The 15,100-nt window shown below is 35.4% G+C and overlaps 3 protein-coding genes across 8 annotated transcripts; 1 reads left to right on the top strand and 2 right to left on the bottom strand.

Moving 5' to 3' along the window:
- Window positions 1-79: 79 nt before the first annotated feature.
- On the top strand, window positions 80-2,059 carry LOC9303649 (protein EFFECTOR OF TRANSCRIPTION 1). The gene is made up of 3 exons (XM_002869578.2): window positions 80-285; window positions 468-572; window positions 715-2,059. The coding sequence occupies exons 1-3, from the start codon at window positions 226-228 to the stop codon at window positions 1,768-1,770; spliced, it is 1,221 nt and encodes a 406-aa protein (XP_002869624.1). The 5' UTR covers window positions 80-225; the 3' UTR covers window positions 1,771-2,059.
- A 336-nt stretch (window positions 2,060-2,395) lies between these two features.
- LOC9303648 (mitochondrial substrate carrier family protein P) lies at window positions 2,396-4,501 on the bottom strand. Its single transcript, XM_021017950.1, has 7 exons — window positions 4,146-4,501; window positions 3,858-3,943; window positions 3,565-3,772; window positions 3,355-3,481; window positions 3,078-3,262; window positions 2,867-2,992; window positions 2,396-2,780 (listed from the first exon to the last, which is right to left on the bottom strand). Exons 1-7 carry the CDS (start codon window positions 4,281-4,283, stop codon window positions 2,655-2,657), a joined length of 996 nt encoding a protein of 331 aa, XP_020873609.1. The 5' UTR covers window positions 4,284-4,501; the 3' UTR covers window positions 2,396-2,654.
- Window positions 4,502-4,685: 184 nt separating this feature from the next.
- On the bottom strand, window positions 4,686-9,506 carry LOC9305695 (transcriptional regulator ATRX). 6 transcript variants are annotated; one of them, XM_021017582.1, is made up of 7 exons: window positions 9,410-9,503; window positions 6,199-8,827; window positions 6,033-6,114; window positions 5,846-5,909; window positions 5,388-5,573; window positions 5,237-5,297; window positions 4,686-5,119 (listed from the first exon to the last, which is right to left on the bottom strand). In XM_021017582.1, exons 2-7 carry the CDS (start codon window positions 8,798-8,800, stop codon window positions 4,965-4,967), a joined length of 3,150 nt encoding a protein of 1,049 aa, XP_020873241.1. In that variant the 5' UTR covers window positions 8,801-8,827; window positions 9,410-9,503; the 3' UTR covers window positions 4,686-4,964. The 6 variants fall into 6 exon arrangements, with proteins under 6 accessions (XP_020873241.1, XP_020873243.1, XP_020873242.1 ...); XM_021017584.1 differs by having other exon boundaries at window positions 6,199-8,805; window positions 9,410-9,488; XM_021017583.1 differs by lacking the exon at window positions 9,410-9,503 and adding an exon at window positions 8,917-9,137.
- Window positions 9,507-15,100: the final 5,594 nt, after the last annotated feature.

The following is a 15,100-nucleotide window of genomic DNA, read 5'->3' as shown; positions in this document are numbered from 1 at the left end:
AACCATCATTTGTCAATTACTTTTTTATACTAAACATTTTTTAATAACTTTGAACCAATAGTATTAGAAAACTATTGAACAAGTAGTATCCAACGGTGGTCAAATTTGAGACTATTGATTCCAACGCCATCAACTATTCATTAGCAGTGTCGAATTCAAATTTGAAAAAGGAATCTGTAAATTCTCCATTTTTAACGGTCAAACTCTGAAGTCCGATCAGAAACGATGTTCAAGAGAGACGACTACATTCGAACTAATCACGACGCCGTCTCTTCCAAGTGGCAGGTACTCTCTAAAGAATTTCCTCTCGGATTTCAAGAAATTTAGGGTTTTGCTCCATCTTGCATTCCTTTGAAACCCTTTCGATATCAACAGAATTTCGAATGAATTCTCTTGGATATTTGATATAAAGATCCCGTTTTTAACGCCTACCACACTTTTCTTCAATATTTCTGGAATTTTTTCAGGGTTTCGCCCGATCCATGCTTCTGCGTAAACCCGTCTCAGAAACTGCAGAATTACGCAAGATTTTTGCGGACTACTCCTTAATTTCTCGAGATTTAGGTCCAAAGGTCTCATTTTTAATCTCCTTCATCACATTATAACTTGTACATTTTGTTGGATAGTGGCTTAGTATCTCATGTTTGTCATCAAGATAAGCTCGAAGTTGGAAAAACGCATTTTTTTAACGTCAAAACTTATACTTGAACACAGATTCTGATAGGAGCCAGCGATAAGGAAAATTTCAGAAAAGGGAAAGATCGTGTAGGTAGATACAGAGTCCAAGGAGCCTTCCCGGGTCTGTTTGAGCTCGGTCATGACCATGGCCGAAAAGATGATGTTCTTGTGGCTAATCTTGGTCAAGCTGAAAGTGAAAGCATTAGATCTCGGCTCCGGTCTTATACTAGATCTTTTGCTCATCATGACTTTCTTAAGCAGGGTTTGTCTCAAACAATTCTTCCTACTACTCAGAACAAAAGTGGCAACCGAACCGAAGAGAAGAAGTCTGATTCTGCAGAAGAGAGAGAGGTCAGTTCTGATGCTGCTGAGAAGGAGGGTAATTCTCTTCCATCTCTACTTAGACTCAGTCGGTCCAGACCTCAACCGGTTTCAGACAGACATGATGACATAGTTGATGGGTCTGACTCTGCTTCTGTTTGTGGAGTCTTACTAGAAGATGGTACTACTTGCTCTACAACTCCAATCAAAGGAAGAAAGAGATGCTCAGAGCATAAAGGGAAGAGACTTTCACGTGTTTCCCCCGAAAAACACATACCGTGTGAAGCTCCTACTGTAAGAGAATGCGAAGAAACTGACAATATATGTGGAGTGATTTTACCTGACATGGTACGTTGCAGAACAAAACCTGTTTCAAGGAGAAGACGATGCGAGGATCACAAGGGAATGAGAGTTAACGCCTTCTTCTTTCTGCTGAACCCAACAGAACGTGATAAGGCCGTCAAAGAGGATAAATCCAAATCCGAGACATGTACAGGCATGAACCAAGAGGATCCAAGTCCGGGTCTTTTTTGTGAAGCTACAACAAAGAATGGTTTGCCTTGTACAAGAAGTGCTCCTGAAGGAAGCAGAAGATGTTGGCAGCACAAAGATAAAACTTTGAACCACGGATCATCCGAAAATGTTCAGTCAGCAACTGTAAGTCAAGTAATTTGTGGCTTTAAGCTGTACAATGGATCGGTATGCGAGAAATCTCCAGTGAAAGGGCGGAAGAGATGTGAGGAGCACAAGGGGATGAGAATCACATCTTAAATTCAAAGCATTAGAGTAAATCCTTTTGTAAGTACCTAACCAGGATGTTATGTACCGAGCCGGTTTGGTATTGGTAAAATCTGTTGACTTACCGTATCATACTTGAACTCTAGATAATAAGGTTCTATGAATTAACTAAGTAGATGCAAGTTAATCGAACCTAATATGCTTTTCTGTAAGAGCAGCTTTATTGTTCTCCATCAATGTCTCTGTAATAAACTTTGCTGCTTTCTGCCATAATGTAGAAGCTGCCCGCAAACAAGCTCAATAGTCAATACTCATATGTGTAGTTTTTCAGCCTATCAACTTCTGTCTTCTTTCTCATCAATATTCAACATTGATACACATTTGTTAAGTAAGCATCACCCTAGAACTTAATGGACCGCCTTCTTGTTGTTTGCCACATCTGCTTTTGTCTACTTGAAAATCATCTGCAGAACCATTCTAATTCATAGCGCATTAGCAATCTGAGGGGGTTCGGTTACTTTAGGATCCTGAGCAGAAATAGTAGAGATGATGTGTATGCACTGTTTCAACCTGCAAGATAGAACAGCTGGGAAATTTTCTTCTGCAACTTGTCTTTTTGGGTTAAGAAACCGATGAGCATGAAAATATATAGAAATCCTTAGAATCAACAATCTGTCTCTCACTATTTCTTAAGGTAAGATGCATTAAGTATTCAACAAAATTCCTGAATGAACAAAACCTATAAGCAATTCTGTATTTACATAGAGGTCCTAAAGTATTCGATTGGAATTCTGACAGTTTATTTGGAGGAATGTTAGCTTCAATTTCCTCTACGAAAAAAATGGAATGTACAATCTCTTATAATAATCTGTGGTTTTAAACACCACAAAAAATCAGATCATATGATGATCTTAGAATTAGGTGAAAACTTTCCTTTTCTGTGTTGTCACAGCTTCTGCCTCAGGTTCCTCTCGCGGCGGGACTCTTAAGTGCAGCTTCATAATATCATACACTGTGAATCCGATTGCGACGGAAGGCACAACCTAAAGAAACCCAAAAGAAAAAGTGTTTGTAACTTAATTGTCCATAGTCCGAAAACAAAGATAGATCAATGAAACTACTCACAAACCTTAAGGTAATTGATGCTAAGCCCTGAGAAGAGTTGCTTCCAACCTTCTTCTCTTGCAATCTTGAAAAGGGTTTGCATTGTTCCTCTTCTTGTTTCTTCCTTAACGGCTGAATATAGTCTCTCAACCTGCAGGGAGTTTCGGTTATAATAACCCAGGATCATTATATGAGGGTTCAAGGATTTGTTCGATAGAAGTAGAACCAGATCAAACCTGCATTTGTCTCCTGACAACATCGAGAGGGTATGTTAAGGTCTGACCAAGCAATCCAGCGACCGAACCACATATGAGTTTCAGGGAAATGTCTTTCTTATGTTCAGGTGGGACATGGCGTTTCATCTCCTCGTAGAAGTAGAACTTCAAACCAGCATAAGGGAAGATCCCATACAGAGAAGGAGCTGCATCACAAGCAACCAAAGAAAGATCAAATCTTAATTGAGCCTTCGAGGAGTTGACGATCTAAAAATCCAACGATGTGGTTAGGATGTACCTACACCACGATATAGGCCACGGAATCCAGATTCTCTGTATGTCCTCGAGAAACAATCGGTAATTCCTCTGTAAACGATTTGTTCCATGGGAAAAGATTTTACCTGCGCCTTTGCTGAACCAACAACCTGCACTGCTGAACTCTCTATGAGCTTACTAATGTTTTATCTCTAGATGAGACACATAAACACAAGATTTGAAGCAGGATTACCTGATAAGCGAGCTTTGTCCGGACCAGGTCAAGAGGATAGGTGAAGAGAACCGCAGTACCACCAGCAAATGATCCAGCTACAAGATCAAGTAGAGGGCCTCGAGTAGTGTCGGGGAAACCGAAGATGATCCATCTCCTGTATTCCTCATAAGCCATGTAATGAAGGGCTGCATAGGGAACTATCCGAGCAACACTTGCACCATTCCCTCTGTTGGAAAACAGAAAAAGAGGTTAAGAATCACATATGACTGAACTAGAGCCCAAAACGCATCTAAAACTCAAGACAAACGTACCGGTAGAAACCCATCAAACCTTCAGTTTTGCCAATCTTGTTGATTGATCCAACAAGTCCTATCCTTTTAAACTCGTCCCTTCTGGTCTGACAAAGAGATCAATACATGAATGATCATGAGCTTCTTATAATTCAGCAATTGTGTAACAAGAATTTTTTTTTTAAAAAAAAAGATTCGAATTGAGAATACAACACTAAAGCTCTCTAATTTCGATGCTTGAACCCGAGGGGACAAATCAATCTTAGTTCTGTAGAAGAAACAATACCAAGCTGGATAATGATTTGGTACCTGGAAAAGAATCTTAATTCGCTCGAGTGGAGCAACGGCGGTTTTAGCTATACCGCCGGTGACGCCGCCGGCAATAAGCTCCTTAGCAAACAAAGGCATCGAATCAATAATTCCGTTCTTCTCTTCGCCCTCCGCCATCGAAATAGAGGTGGAGAGAGAAAAGATAGATACGGTTTAATGGATCTTCTTCTTCTCCTCCTTTTACCTGTCTTTGTACACTTGAAGCTGAAGCTGAAGCTGGAGGAAGAAGAAGAAGAAGAAGAAAATAAAATTGAGAAAGCGGAAAACAGAATTGTTCTTTGTGATCAATAAAGACTTGGTTTATGTCTGATTCTGACCTTCCCCTCCAAGTTATGCAAATTATTCTCCTTTAATTAGTGGAAATTATTATTAACTATGATTTTTTTTTTTAATATTAACTTTTGTGTTATTTTTTTTTCATTCTTGATTCTTGAAGATTCGAAGTTGAGACGATTATGCTCCTTTTTTAATGTCTCCAAGTTGTGACGATTAGACTCTGAATGGTTTACTCTACATCCATCAAAACATATTTAAAATAATGATTTTGTATCTTTGAACGAGTACCAATCAAACTTATTTTGAAGACAAATTACAAATCTGAATCTAGATGACCATAAACAGGATAAATGTATATCGACGTTAGTCTTTAAAACACAAGAGATACAATATCAGTTGTAATGTGAAAGAGTTTAAAGTAAACTTCCAGAAGGAACTTCATCTATGTGTGCATCTGCATCTGCTTCACATACTTGTTGTTAGCTCCAGAGCAATTACATAGTCACAACTCCTGTGGACGAATTACTTATGTGCCTCGACGACCTTAGAGTAAAACTCCCATGACTCGTGTGTCTCAGTTATGGCAGTCTGACCGAATGGATTCTCCGCTACAAACTTCTGAACGTTCTCTGCATCTGCTAATCTTTCAAGATACTTCCTTAGCTCACCCTCACGTCCTGTCACAAGAAATGAAACATCAGTGTGCCATTGTTCTTAGTATTTCATCGAAATAGAATGTTGAGAACCAATATGTTTGCTTTGCTGTTGAGTAATTTGATAATGTAAAGACTAACCCAATGCAGAATCTTGACGGTCTGTGTATTGGTACGGGGAAGGGAAGATTCCAGTGTGTGGCTAAAAGAGAAGAAGAGCAATACCAAACGATGTTAAGGTTAAAAGTGACATTGAATGCATAAGCCTATTTGCGAGTGCTCGAGTACTTACAGGATTACACAAGGCCTTGTCGGGGGAATCGTCAACTAATAAAGTATTTGTCTCATCGTACTTTCGCTTTCCACAACTGGTGCATGTCCCAAAACCGTCCCATACTGTTCGTAGATCCTTGAGGAACAGAGGTTTATCGTTCTTCTCCTGAGTTTTAAACTTCGTTGTAGTGCACTTGTTCTGATCCTGTGTACATTATCAAGACTAGGATTGCTGAGTTCATTAGCTAGTTTTTTGGACCAAAATTTAGAATTGAGTTCTGCTCGTATGTACACTACATATCTCATAGTCAAAGAAATGCAGGTTACATAGCTTATAAAAGATTGTAGACTGTGTTACTACAATCTCAATGTCAACTGCATTTCTCATAATTTAGTTCTGGCATATGTAAACTGCATTTCTCATCATCAACTCTCAAATTCTAGAAAATAGCTCATAGAGGTTTAGAAATCACTTACAAAACAGAACAACAGATTCCTCGAATAGTTTTTCATGACAATGCTCACCATATAATCCAACCCACTAGAAAGAGGAAAAGGAGAGATGGAGTTAATTGACGAATTAAACTTCTATATGTATAATACATGTAACTAAGAACAGCAAAAAACAATGCATTTGAGTTTTTAATCAGTTCAAGAAGCTTACACGCGTCTGGAGGACCATATCGCAACATGAAATCTCTCAAAGCAAAAGTCGAGAAAACTAGAAACAAAAGGCCTCCTGAAGACTATAGAAAAAGGACAAATGAATTAATCTACAGTCAAAGAAGTATGTCTTACAAGTGACCACATTGAAATTCATTCTTTCTTACCTGATCTGTATGATACTTTACCATCTGGAACAAATGGACCTGTAAAACCCTGAACAATATCTGCAAGGATTCCATTCAAATCAAATACAAGCAACTTTCTGGTATGTTGACCTGCACATGAGCATCTAGGTACATCTCCAGTTTCTGATGAAGCAACTCCTTGAGCCACATTATTTTGTATTAAGACAGAACTTGACAAAGACGTTTCAAGCTTTTCCCTATCAAATTCTGGTTCTGCATCTTTACTAGGTAAGGAAACATCATCCTTCTCCTCCATATCATCAGTTTTATGATCTAAAGAATTTTTCTTCTTCTTGCTCTCCATTGTTTTGACCTCAACCTTGCTAACACCTTCTGCTCCCAAAGAATTCTGATCAACTTCTCTCTTATTCTCATTTTCCTTTTGACTGTCCTCCTCCATTTTGTCAGTTTTATGATCTAACGAATTTTTCTTCTTCTTGCTTTTCTTTGTTGTGACCTCAACCTTACTAACACCTTCTGCTCCCAAGGCATCCTGATCAACTTTTCCCTTCTTATCTTTTTTCTTCTTTTTGGTATTTTTGACACCCTGAACACTTTCCCCCTTACTCGCAGAATCTTCAATGTTACTAGCCAAATCCTTACTGGCAATCTCCACATCAGCATTCCCATCACAATTTTTCACACCTTCTCTACTTGATTGATGCAACAAACACTGTACTGACTCGCTATCCACGGTGGCTACTGATTCACAATTTGTTTTCTTCTTCATCTTCCTCTTCTGTCTTTTGCCCCCAACATCACTAACATCGTCTGCTCCTAGTGCATCCTGATTAGATTCAATATTTTCATCTTTTGTCATTTCTTTACGTTTTCCAGATTTCTGAACTTTGCTTTTCTCTCTCGTTGCAGATTCTTCAATTTTACTTGTCTTATCCTCTCCCCTAAACTCTTTTCCGGCATTCTCATCACAATTTTGTATGACTTTTTCGTTTGAATGATCCAACAAACACTCTACTGATCCTGATGGCTCACAGACCTCGATATCTGCAGTTTTGTGATCAGCAGATGATGTTTTCTTCTTTCTCTTCTGTTTTTTGCTACTTACATCACATATACCTGCTCCAAAAATGTCCTCTTTAACTTCAGTGTTTTCATCTGTTTCCTTCTCTTTAGTTTTTCCGAGATTCTGAAAACCACTTTCCTCCCCAGTTACAGAATTTTCCCTCTGACTTGCTGAATAACTAATTAACTCTCGGCCACCATCCCCATCATTATTTTCCACACACTCTACAGGCCCGCTTTTCGTGGAGGTTGACAAAGTATTTCCTAACGGGTCACAGTCCTCCAATGTTTTAGTCTTTCTCTTCTTCCTTCTCTTGGCTTTAGGATTCTGAGTTTGGGCCACAGTTTCATTGAGTTTGACATCTGTGCACTCTTGTTGTTCCACTGTATCATCCTTGGATTTCAGACAACTACTTATCACAACACTAGCAGCGGATTTTTCCTCTTTAGTCATCGATCTTGATCCTTCAGCTTCAGAAATAATATCGTATTTAACTTCAAGAACGTCCTCTTTAACTTCAGTGGTTCCATCTGTTTCCTTATTCCCATCATTATTTTCCACACACTCTACTGGCCCACTTTTCATGGAGGTTGGCAGAGTATTTCCTAATTGGTCACAGACATCCATTGTTTTGGTCTTTTTCTTCTTCCTTTTCTTGGCTTTAGGACTCTCAGTTTGGGACACAGTTTCATTGATTTTGACGTCGTTGCCCTCTAGTTGTTCCCCAGTATCAACCTTGGATTTAGGACAACTATTTATCAAAACACTAGTAATGGAGTTTTCCTCTATACTCATCGATCTTGATCCTTCAGCTTCAGTAATAGTATTGTATTTTACAACAACCTCTGCATTGGTAGTATTTGTATCAACACCACTTTCCTTCAGCGCGTTTCTACCCCTCTTCTTTTTTCTCTTTTTTTTCGGGGAACTAGTCATATTAGTAGCATCTGGCTGTGAATCTTCCCAGGTTGACAGATTTGGATCTGTACAAAGTTGTGCCGCTCCAGGCTTCTCACAAGAATCCTGATTGTGTTCATGTGATCCTTCTTGTATTATACCGTTTGACAAAGGATTGTTGGGTGGATGAACTTGGTCTTCATTGGTGATTTTTTGTGCATCATCCAACATTTTCTCGTCACAGGAAGCGTCCTCTGTCTCCTTCTTCTCTCTCCTTTTTGATTTTTTTCTACTGGAACCCTTCCTATTAGCATCTGGTAGTGAATCTTCACATGAGATTGGGTCTTTATGATGTAAAGTAGCTCCAGGCTCTCCACATGAGATTGAATCTCGTTGACAGGACTCTGCAGGTAATGAAGACAAAAGATTCTCGGATAACTGGACTTGATCTTCACTGGTGGATTTCTCATGAGATGAAAAGGCCTCATCTGCGCTCCCAATCTGGCTACTGATATGAGAATCATTAATCTTCAACTCATCTTCCGGTTTCCTCGATTTTCTCTTCTTTTTCCCGGATCTTTTCTTCTGCTTATCACTCAATTCTGGATTCGTCTGACAGTCACCAGTTTCAGAAAGTGTTTCCACTGGAACACTCTCCATGATTCCTGTGATTTAATCGGAAATCAGCTGCAATTCAAAAATATCCATGGAAACGTTTTCTTTAAGTTTAGCACAAGTGATGATTCGCAAAGAACAGATAAATTAAGATGCCTCACATAAATCCACCAAACGCGAGCGCTAAATAAACCTCAACAGAGCCCCAGTAACCTATTTGAAAACTAAGCCATAGAGACTATGTATTAAATGTGAACCAAACCATTCCAGGAAAAATATGCACATTCAAATACCATTGTTCATGAAAAGATGAGTGGCAGTGTCCTTATTCCCTAAAACACCAAAACGCTACTAAACAAAAACCATTAACTAGAGAGAAAAAACGAACACTGCCACTGAGGATATTCCACATAAATAATATTGGCAACCCAACCGCAACCGCAACCTTGAACCCAGAAGTTTTTGTAACTTTTCAACACTGGGTCAGATCTTAAATCTGAATTTGGAAAACAAAATTCACCCTCGAAGAATAGACGGACATGTCAAGGTATCAACCGAAATTAGAGCCCAGGGTAATGTCTCAAAACCGACCAGGAGATTTCTCATGCGACGCTTACTACAGAGAAGAGCAGAAGAAGAAGAAGATTAGATTACCTGGAAAGTTTCAAATTTGGCCAAGAGTGTCTCTCTGAAGAAGACGAAGAGGCGCGGCGAATTCGATAAGCAAGGGTTAACTGAATCTTCGTTTGTGTTAAACCAAATAAACCGCTCCGGTTACATTGAAAACCAAAACATTATCGATAACCATTCAGCTTTACTAGAATGACTCCAAATTAAACCAGGTTTATTGGTTTGTGAATCACACAACTAAAATTTAATTTTGGCCCGTATATTTGGCCCATTTAGAAATAGACAGTTTGGACTTAGCTTCTTAATAGATGATAGTTTTGATTCTGAGTAATTTTTATTTTTTAATCAACAGCTTTTAATTATAAAAAATAAAAAATAAAAACTATTTATTGGGAATGTTGTTTAAATAAGTGATATGATGTAGTTCGGTACAAACTTTTCGTGCCAAATTATCCGCTTTAACATTTGCACTATGAGAAATTAAAGATAAAGAGAAGATTGAAATTTTTTCCTTGTCGTTCTTGAATTCTTTCAAATATACTGAAAAAGTCGGTCATTCGGTTAGAGAAGACACCATCTTTCTTGATATTTTTTTGAGTAATTTTTTGATTACGAGTAATTTTTTGATTCAAAATGAGCAAACTAACATCTTTCTTGGTTGGTTATGTTCATCGAATCAAAAAATTTCTCATAATATTGACAATCAAATTCAAATTAAAGTTATACTAAAAGTTCGTGGCTCACGTTTAATTCATACAACTAAATGGTATTTTTTGTCAACCAAGCATGCAAAAATCGGTTTAAGAGCCGCAAAGTAGTTATCTTTTTGTAACCCACAAAGTTTTGGTTTAAGCTCCTTGCATACTGTATATTTGACTAAAAGAGAGAACCCTGAAGATTTTGATAAGGCCATGAGAGTTGTGTTTCGAGTCTTCAGTATATCTGAAGAAGAAAGGTAACAAAATACCCTTATCTCTCTATATAGAAATGCTCCAAAACACATGTTTATTTAAGTATCATAATGGGTTATTGTATAACTTTGGTATATGAAATTATCTGTCAATAAATCTGTAAAGCAACTTGAACATTTAAAACTAAGTTGCACGCGTAGCAACAATTTTAATCTAGCACATGCTTTATCTGCATCTGTATAATAACCACATTTAAACACAATTCGGCAAATTGGAGTTACTCTAAACCAGACACAGCTAATCGTAACGTTGATGTTCTTAAACTAGACACAGCTAATCGTAACGTTTTGGTGATTCTTTTATTTTTTTGTGGTAAAATCGTTTTGGTAATTCTTCTCATTTCTAGAGCTTCATATATCGATATATAATTAACCGTTCAATAAAAACTAATCGATCAATCAGTGAGTAGATTATACATATATAGGAATAGACAGACTGTCGTATTTTACCTTCTTACATTTGTTTATTAAAGTATTTGTTTTTTCTTTCTTTCGTATTTTTTATTTATATTTTGGGCATGAGAATCAGTGTCCAAGTGGAACCTATTAGCTATGTTGGTTGATAATTCATTTTTGTATAGTATGTGCAAAAGTAAAGCTTCATATATATGAGACCCATTCATGCATTATTCAGCAATGATTGAAGATTATAATAAAGTGTACTAGTTAATTATAAGATATTATTACAAAATTTACAACTTGACCATACTCCATGTGTGCTTTTAATTCTCGAGGCACTTTTGTGTTCTTGATTATATTTACAACTAATCTAACAATTATTACACAGCCATTTATACATATAAAAATACAACCATTTCTGTTGAAAAATTAATGAAGTCCCCAACTGTATATACAAATCCATTTTTCACAAGTTCCAAGACCGTATATGATGTGTATAATAATTCTAATCAGTTGCTTCAGTTTGGACTGATAATGCAAGGGTTAGAATCAAATTTTATGTTGGAAATTACCTAATGATAAATGATTTTATTTCTCTAATTGTTTTGTTAGCAAAACATGCAATATCTTCTATATAAATTAATACTTTTTTAAATCAAACCAATTATAAACAATTCTAAATCAAAATATGCAATGTATTGTTTTACATTTTTACTCAAATTCCAGTCCAACCAAATTATAAATATTTTTTTTTTTCCAGATGAACTAATTATTCTTAAATTCCTTTTTCGGGAAAAAGGAATAATTTATTGATATGGTTTTCACCATTTTGTATTTTTTCACAGGTTAAAAATTATCAATTTACTTTTGTATTAAACAGAGTTTGGAGTGTGGACTGAGGAAGTCGCAATTAAACTTTGAAGATTTGGTCGAGTGATATCACGATACAAGAAATACATTAAAAAAAAAAGGACTAAACGAGTTACCAAATACGTATTTCAGACTTGCATTTATATTTTGGCATTTTAATTTCCTAATTCTTGATTTTAGTGAGACAAAAACAAAGTAGTAGTATAATATTTCAAAATGCGTTATGACATGCAAGAATATTCCAAACCTGTTTGTACGAACACGTTGCCGTACTCTGCAACACAAGTTCTCCACTGCCGGTGTTACTTTATCATTTCAAGTATTAATTTGTTTTTCTTATGTATTTTCTATATATATAAAGTAGTATAAACTAAAAAAACAAGCTGTGAATAGACTTATTTATAAATTTAAATATATAATCTTGACACCTTTTGATTTTCATTTTGAAAATTTTACTTGCTCGTATATAACATTTTTATTTTGCTTCCTTGTCATGTTTAAAATTAAGGATACAATTATTCTTTATTAGTTTAAAATCCTTATATGTTCAAAATTAAGGAAAAACTATTCTTTTCATACAAGGATTAAGGGTATTTCATATAAGCTCATGTGAATATATACACAATATAGTGATATACATGCATCCTGATCCTCGGGTCTAGTTAAAAAAGTCAATACTCTTCAACTGAAACAAAACATACTATTCATGTCTAATTTCTATTTGTCAGCATATGATAGCAAGAATATGTGCGTCGTTACTAGTTTTCTATGGTATATGGTAATAATATAACTGAAATTACCCATGAGTACTTAATTTATTAGATATCACTACAACAGAAACGGGATTTAACGTTGGTTATAAGTAGAGTTGACGTCGGTTTAAAATTGACTCAAAAAACTTTGCATCAGTTATTAAAGTGACTTAACATCGCCCCGACGTTAATATTTTTGGCATATATGCCGACAAAAAAAAAAACTTATTAGATATTTATATTATTATTTTTGTATATCTATATGCATGTGAAGCCAAAATTTGCCTTTTCGCTGAAAGTTTTAGGCACATAATTGCTCCAACATGATATATTATTATTTTTCCTTTTCCCAACTATGAACAGTCGAAGGGAGAAATCAAGAACCTCTTTAAATAAAAACACAATTTCATGAATATAAATATGTTTATCCGGTTAACTATATGTGCATTCACACGCTGATCAAGCCAAATGATAAGGTACGTGATTTTATGATTATGATCCATGCCGAAGTCGAGATAATACTTTACTTTTTCCTGTTAATTATTAGCTAGAATTCTTTTTAAGAGTCTTAATCCTTTTGAAATTCTACGTACGTTGAACGTTTTCAACGCTTTTGAACTGCCGACATGCATAAAAAACACCGTGAATTAGGTCGATGTAAAACAAAACAAAAAAACAAAACCTAAACTGCATACATGTCGTAATAAAGTGTAGAATCATACTTTTACTTTTAAAACATTTTAAATCACAAAACTATTAGGTTATTCAATATTCACATACTTCATGGATATCAATCTTTAACAAAACAAAAAGTAAATAAAGAAATCTCAAATATTACAGCATTTCCATCAGCGAGTATCTAAACAAAGAGTGTCTGAGGAATAAAAAATATTATTGTTATTATGATTTTATTTTTTAATTAAATTTGAAACAATTAATTAAATTACACCAATCAAATTAAAACACTTGGAAAAATGGCTTTTTAAGAGTGTTTCATGATTTCTGGCAGGAAAAAGGTGTCTCTTTCTCTCTCCTTTTTTCCTATTTTTTTTATTATTTTAATTGTAAAACATTGGATGAGACATCCCTATTGAAGATGGTCTTAATATCTCCAACTAAAAAAAAAAAAAAAGCTAGGAGTCGTAGTATATATTGATAAAGATATAGCAAACTATATACGGTGGAATCAGAAGGTTTGGTTGGAAGGATGAAACACTTACCAACTCAAGATGTTTAGTTAATCTATTTCTGACAAATGACAAGAAGAATGAAACATGTACCTCGTGGTCTCTTCTCATTGGTCTCATGAGACTGTGGAAGATACGACTTTTCACAAAATCGTTTATAAAATTATTTTTGCTGACAGCAAATCATTAGGATTAGGATCATCATCCTTCTCAGTTTGGTTGCTATAATTATCTCATGGTTTTGTCTTGATCTTTTTTTTATTTCTTTTGACTGATTATGAATGCATTTGAATGGACACCGTACCCTATATTAGTGATAATGTTGTTAACATGTTAAAAACTATATTATATACGTAGTATAGCAGTGCGGTTTTAGCTAAGTCCATATATAGACTTTTTCGTTTGATCGTACTCTTAACAAACTATGTAAATACTAATAATCCGGAACCTATATGAAAGCAAGAACATAATTTATGGCTCGAGAGAAACACTTGCATTCGTAGCTCATCCGATCCTCAACTCCTTGAAAGTGGGACCTCTTAGCTATAATTAAATCACGTTAATAAAATCATCTTAAAACAACTTTTAGAATTAGCATATGATACCGTATATGACATATTGTACAATGATTTTCAATATACATTAGTATGTGTAAGTGAATGACAAGACATATCGATAGAACTTATAGTTTTCTAAAAAACAATTTACTTAAGTTGTGTATTTAACTATGTGAATTGGTTATCTAATGAAAATAGTCCAGTGGTAGAAAATAAATACATACTATCCACAGACAACACACATACTATATAGTATATATTAGTGAAATCCACATATTACGACAATAGTTTACACTAACAGAAAAAGGTCATAGACTCATAGCTATATAACTAGCTAGATAATATACTTAATTAATAACAAAGATTATAGATATCGCAATATCGTTTGATGCATGTCTCGTATATTTGCATGAAGATGCTCTCCTTATTAGCCGCACAAACAGTCCCCCAACTCCACTTCTCTTTCACGTTCTCTATTACAACTTGCTTCTTTGTTTATTTTAAATTCATATTAAACTAATCGAGTTATTAGTATTTGAATTAGTACTTACTTCAATGATTGGTCCGTAAGATATCATGAACTTCTGCTTGAAGATTTCGTGTTAGAATTAGTGATTGCAATTTGTTATACGTACACTTATGGGAATCAATCAATCAATTGGTGACTAAATTTGATTCTATGTTCCTATGAAATTACACACAATATGTAAACAATCCATTGGATTGTCACGTTTGTGGAAGACATATATTGAATCAAACAAGTTTAAGAACACAAGAATAAAAAATAACTCTCTTTATTAATCTCAAGCTCTCAATCTTACAATCTCTTTTTCTCAAACTCTTAAACTCAAAAACAACTCTTAAGGATTACCACAACTTTGGTATCTCTTTATATAGAAAACCTAAAGACCTAATCTAAGTCTAACTAGGTTTAGCATTTAGATAACTCCTAAACACTTTTGGATAACTTCCAAATCTCT

Source organism: Arabidopsis lyrata, assembly GCF_000004255.2.
Source record: "Arabidopsis lyrata subsp. lyrata unplaced genomic scaffold ARALYscaffold_7, whole genome shotgun sequence".
Classification (NCBI taxonomy): Eukaryota; Viridiplantae; Streptophyta; class Magnoliopsida; order Brassicales; family Brassicaceae; genus Arabidopsis; species Arabidopsis lyrata.
This window is presented reverse-complemented; position numbering and strand designations above follow the sequence as displayed.

Bases quoted from the DNA above. Each gene is read 5' to 3' on its own strand.
- LOC9303648 (XM_021017950.1), bottom strand. From the start codon at position 4,283: ATGGCGGAGGGCGAAGAGAAGAACGGAATTATTGATTCGATGCCTTTG. The intron at 3,263-3,354 runs GTACATCCTAAC...CTTGTGATGCAG, and splicing joins TGGCCTATATCGTGGTGTAG to CTCCTTCTCTGTATGGGATC. The intron at 2,993-3,077 runs GTTTGATCTGGT...AACTCCCTGCAG, and splicing joins TTGTCAGGAGACAAATGCAG to GTTGAGAGACTATATTCAGC.
- LOC9303649 (XM_002869578.2), top strand. From the start codon at position 226: ATGTTCAAGAGAGACGACTACATTCGAACTAATCACGACGCCGTCTCT. The intron at 286-467 runs GTACTCTCTAAA...GAATTTTTTCAG, and splicing joins CCGTCTCTTCCAAGTGGCAG to GGTTTCGCCCGATCCATGCT. The intron at 573-714 runs GTCTCATTTTTA...ACTTGAACACAG, and splicing joins CTCGAGATTTAGGTCCAAAG to ATTCTGATAGGAGCCAGCGA.
- LOC9305695 (XM_021017581.1), bottom strand. From the start codon at position 8,800: ATGGAGAGTGTTCCAGTGGAAACACTTTCTGAAACTGGTGACTGTCAG. The intron at 6,115-6,198 runs GTAAGAAAGAAT...CTTTTTCTATAG, and splicing joins TAAAGTATCATACAGATCAG to TCTTCAGGAGGCCTTTTGTT. The intron at 5,298-5,387 runs GTAAGTACTCGA...CTTCTCTTTTAG, and splicing joins ACAAGGCCTTGTGTAATCCT to CCACACACTGGAATCTTCCC.